The sequence below is a fragment of the Alligator sinensis genome, unplaced genomic scaffold (assembly GCF_000455745.1).
Source record: "Alligator sinensis unplaced genomic scaffold, ASM45574v1 scaffold647_2, whole genome shotgun sequence".
Classification (NCBI taxonomy): Eukaryota; Metazoa; Chordata; order Crocodylia; family Alligatoridae; genus Alligator; species Alligator sinensis.
In genome coordinates, this window is record NW_005841832.1 from 2,265,446 (window position 1) to 2,270,433 (window position 4,988).

The following is a 4,988-nucleotide window of genomic DNA, read 5'->3' on the forward strand; positions in this document are numbered from 1 at the left end:
TTTTAAGAGCTTTTTAGACCTGTCCTGGCTTCAGCTCTGGCTGCTGGGCTGGCAGTCACTATGTTCTGTAATGTTAGAGGCAATGGGCCACAGGTGGAAATTAGTGGTTTTCCTGTCAATCTGATCTTAATTAACTGGGTCCCCAGGACAGATTCAGCCAGACTCTGTCTACCTACCTGAGGCTTGGTGTCCTCGCCATCCTTCATCACTGGTTGGCTCCTGCAGAGATTAAGGTGTTTTATAGGGAAATTAATGAGCATAGAAGATCTCTGGCTCCTGACCCCAACCAGCATCAGCAGGGCCTGCCTGAGATGGGAAAAGGCCTGAGGCAAAGCTAGAGAACTGCTGGGGGCAGGGAGGAATGCCCCATCTTGGTACAGCCATCAAGCAGGAGATGGTGACTCAACCACATTGTCTTCTTGCAGAACCAAGAGGTGGTCGACTTTGAGAAGTTGGACGAATATGCCTCAGCATTTCAAGGCCACGATGTTGGGTTCTGCTGCTTGGGAACCACCAAAGCCAAGGCTGGAGCGGTGAGGAGAGAGGCATCTTCAGTGTGAGATCTGGGTTAATCCTCAGGGATGGGCAGTATGGACTAGTCCTTAGAGCATAGGTGTCACTGTGCTGTGCCTCACTGTCCTTTCAGCACCTCACATCCCCAGCTGCCACAGGGGCTGTCATGGCTGAGATGCTGGACTATGGCTAACAGCTCGTGCTGTGGTTCACCTGGTGAAAAATGGCTGCTCTGAACTCAGGGAGCATCATAGCAGATTCTCATTTCCAAATGCCTTTGTTTTGTTTTGTGGAGTAGAAAATGTTTCTTTTCCTCCTTTTCTCATGGTTTGGTCAGCTACTTCTTAAGATTTCACTACTCCCTGTGGATCTAAGTGAGGTGGGATTGGGGGTGAGGTGAGGGGGACTGCATGTCCAGCCTGTGCCAGGAAAAACCTAAAACCAGCCCTTCCCCCTGCCCCTCAGATTGTGTTAACCCTTTTCTCCCATTCCCTCTGTAGGATGGTTTTGTCCGTGTGGACCGGGACTATGTCATTCAGGCCGCGCAACTGGCATACACTGGTGGCTGCAAACACTTCCTCCTGCAATCCTCCCAGGGTGCTGACAAGGGCAGCAGCTTACTCTATCTCAGAGTGAAGGTGGGTTATATGCTTGGAGGAGATCCCCACAGGAACTTAAAGTTACAGGATCAGAACATGCTGAGGGCCAGGAGACTGGGAGCTGAAATCAAATTGAGGACACTTAGCCTGGGTCCTGGCAGTACAGTCTGGGGAATAGGGGTGGCAGCGGAGTGTGCAGGACAGAGAGCACAAAGTGGGTGGGGATAGAGGGTCTTATGGCTGTGTAGCAGTGTGGCCTGGCCATCCCTCTCAGGATTTCAGTTCATATTCCTGTGCAGTAAACTTTCTCTTAACCAGCATGCCAGCAGGGTTTGCTTATCATCTGCTGGCACAGTGTTGGCAGGTGGATTCCTAGGCAAGGTATGTGGCTGTTTCTTCTACACTTTTCTGAAGCCTCTCTGGTCGGGTCCATTTGTAGCCTGTCACATTGGAGAAGGGAGTGACTCCAGCCCATGGCTCTTTAGGTCTCTCTGGTTCCCTGGCCCTGTGGGGATCTTATCCTCTGGTACCTCAGGGGGCTGGACATGGTGTCAAGCAGTTGCTTTTCAGTACCCCTGGCCCAAGTGGGGCATTCCCAGCCTTCACTTCTCCTTCTCATTGGCAATCTGTTTTGGCAGGGTGAAGTGGAAGCCAAGGTCCAAGAAATAGGTTTTGATCACTTCACTGTCCTCCGGCCAGGGTGAGTGATGTGTAGAAGGAGGGCACTGGGTGTGGTGGGTAGTGCCCCTGGGTACAGCCCAGAAGAGGAAGGCATAGGGGAGGGTGCAAGGCAACTGATGCATGTAGAAAGGGAGAGGGCTGCAATAGAGGGAGAGAGCCCCATGTTTGCTCTGGAGTTTGGGGTGCAGTCGGGGTGGTCTTCCCTGGCCCATGCTCACAGTCACGTCATGGCTGTGTTGGGGTTAGCTGAACCTGGAACAAGGTTTGGGCAGTGCCACAGGGTGGGCAGAGAGTGACCAGCAAGATTAGAGCATATTGTGTTCAGGGCCATAGACTCTAGGAGTCTTGCTGCAGCAGGTTACAGCTGCTTCCACCTCCATTTTGTGCTGTTCCAAGCCTGGGGAAATAGGGATCCTATCCATGATTGTCCCTTGAGCTTTGGGGCCCACCCTGGCCCAGCCCATACCATGTTGCCTATTGCTGCCATTCCATGACCCACTGGGACATTTAGGAGCTCTTTCTTAGGGCTTACAGGACAGGCTGGGATCTCCAGGATATGGGTTGGTTCAAGTCCTAGGTTGCACAGGGACACAGACAAGGGTTCCCCTCATCTCCCCTCTCTCTTCTTTGCAGGGTGCTGCTTTGTGCACGCCGGGAGTCCCGTCCTACTGAGTGGATAGCCCAGAAGGTGCTGGGTGCTATGGCACGCATGTTCCCAACTGCTTATTCTGTTCCTGTGGCAACAGTGGCCAGGGCGATGGTAGCCAGTGTGCTGATGCCAGATGGTGGTGGGACAGTGCAGGTTCTGGAAAACAAGGCCATCCATGCCTTAGGGGTGCCAGTGGCAGAGCCAGGCAAAGGCAGCACAAAGCAGGGACAGGATTCTGCTTAATCCCACCAGGTTTTCCCTGTCTGGGCCAAGGCCAAGGGTGGGCTGATACACTGATGCTGTGGTACCACTACTGCTGAGATGAACTTCATGTGTAGAAACTTTTTCCCCCCAAGTGCTCTGATTTCCACATACTGGCTTGGATTGTTTTGAGAGTTGGCAGGGCCCCATACTAGCCTGAGGCAGGGGTAGTGGTAAAAACCTGGAGCCATATATCTGAGAAGGTTCTGAATTACAGTCCCCAGGTAAACTAGTGTGTTTCCAATTAAGGGACTTTTTAAATACCCCTTTTTTGTTGGGGAGTAAAATAAGCCAAATCTGTTGCTCTGATCTGCTCCAAATAAGTCTGATCTGAGATTGCATCTTGGACAAATTGGCTGAGGTTCTAGTTAGCTCTGCAATGTGGCTTAAGTAGGCAGGGCATTAGAAACAATGATTTGTGCACGTCACAAGGCTGGTGTTGCAGATTCTATAAGAACACATAGAGGTTCCCACTAAAGCAGTCACTGGGGAACTGAGGGCTGTGTGCTGTAGCTAATGGCAACTGAGCAGTACCCAGGACTTGTAAATTCAATCTGCCCTCAGCAGATCTCAGAGAGTCTCTTTATGATTGTGGACAGACAAAAGTGAACACACAATGCACTCTATTTATATGCATCTTGGATAGGAATTGGCTTAACTGCCTAACATGGTGCTGGTCCCAACTTCTTGCTTATTGTTTACATTGTACATGCTCAGGTTATTTGCATTTTTGGTTAAAGGCATAAATTGCTCCATGGTCAGCCCCATGGCCTACTCTGTAATTTAACCATACTCTGTTTACTTGCATGCTAATTGTACCTGTCTGCTTTCTAACTAATGATACTCTATTTAACCGAAGCAGAAACAGTAAAGGGAAACAGCTATTGTAGGGCTGCTATTAGAAGCCTGGCAAGGAACAGAGCAGGTCAGTGTCATGGCTGCTCTCTCCCCTTATTTTTCAAGGTTTCTAGTAGTTAGTTTCAGGACTGCCATTAATAGCCATGTAAATGAAGGGAGGTAGTCAGTTTTTGGGGACTGCTAATACCACAGCTGACAGCAGCAGGTACTTAATGACCACTGTTTACAGGGCTTCAGTGCTGTGGCATTAGCACCCCAAGAACTGACTATCTGCCCTCCATTTTCAGGGCTTCTTGTAGGCAAATCCAGGGCTGCATTCAGGCTACACAAGAGTGATAGAGGAGGTAATCTGTAACCAAGGGAAGGCAGCATAATGAATGCCAATCAATTTAGCTTTATGGAAAACAGGTTATATTAAGCTGAGTACAGTTTGTGATGATGAGATCACAGATTGGCCCATCATTTTCCATTGTCTAGTATAACATTGTGATTGTAAAACCATTACCAGTGGAAAGTGTCATTACAACCTGTGTTACATGGATTAAAAACTGGTTAACTTATACATCTCACAAAGTAATTGCAAATGGGGAGTCATCATTTACAGCAGTGGTGCTCAACTTTTTTACCCAGTAGGCTTCTCTGTCCTCAGATCAGATCTGGCTAGTGGTCCAGATCAGGTGCTTAGGGTGGACACAGTGTGGCCCCATCCATCCCTGTGGAGGTTCGACCAGGGAAGAGGTGCAGGCACGTGGAACAGTCAGGTCCCGATCCAGCTGCACAGGGGAGAAAGGGTGTGGCCAGACTACTGAAGAGAAAGGGGCATGGCCCAGCTCCATGTGGGGAAGGGGGCTTGGCCTGGCTTTGATCCAGCTCTGCAGAGGAGAGGAGGCATGGCCCTGTCCCAGCCCAGGAAGAGAACATGGCCTGGCACCAATCTGTCTGTGTGGGGGAGTGTGTGAGGCTTGGCTTCAACCAGCCCCGTGGGGCAACAGGGGAGGTTGGTGATATTGATTGCCCCTGACCCCCTGCTGCCAAACTTCCTGACCCATGGGGAGCCTAATCCTATTCGTTATAGAATCACAGGACTGGAAGGGACCTCCAGGATCATCTACTTCAGTGCCCTGTATCAACACAGGATTTCCTGTACCTAAACCAGCCCAGACAAATGCTCATAGAGCCTCTCCTTGAAACGATCCAACAAAAGCAATTCTGTAGCTTCCTTTGGCAGCTTGTTTCATTGTCTTACTGTTCCTGCACTTAGGAAGCTTTTTCTGAGATCTGACCTGTAATTTAAAGATCTTTATTGATGGTCTGAAAGAAAACATAGAATTGTCGCTGGCAGTTTGCAGGTCACTCCACAGTTAGTAGAGTGGAAAATAATGATGGTGCCAGGTCAGTTCCTCCAAGCAATCTTGATTGCTCAGCAA

At 49.8% G+C, this 4,988-nt stretch overlaps 1 protein-coding gene across 1 annotated transcript in view; it reads left to right on the top strand.

Annotated features, from left to right (window-relative positions):
- The window catches only part of HTATIP2 (HIV-1 Tat interactive protein 2), a 7,920-nt gene extending 3,792 nt beyond the window's left edge, over positions 1–4,128 (top strand). Inside the window, exons 3-6 of the mRNA XM_006014872.2 lie at positions 426–533; positions 1,014–1,151; positions 1,751–1,812; positions 2,427–4,128. Of these exons, the coding sequence (XP_006014934.1) occupies positions 426–533; positions 1,014–1,151; positions 1,751–1,812; positions 2,427–2,685 (567 nt within the window). The 3' untranslated portion in view covers positions 2,686–4,128. The remainder of the gene's footprint in view (positions 1–425; positions 534–1,013; positions 1,152–1,750; positions 1,813–2,426) is intronic.
- The last annotated feature ends 860 nt before the right edge of the window (positions 4,129–4,988 follow it).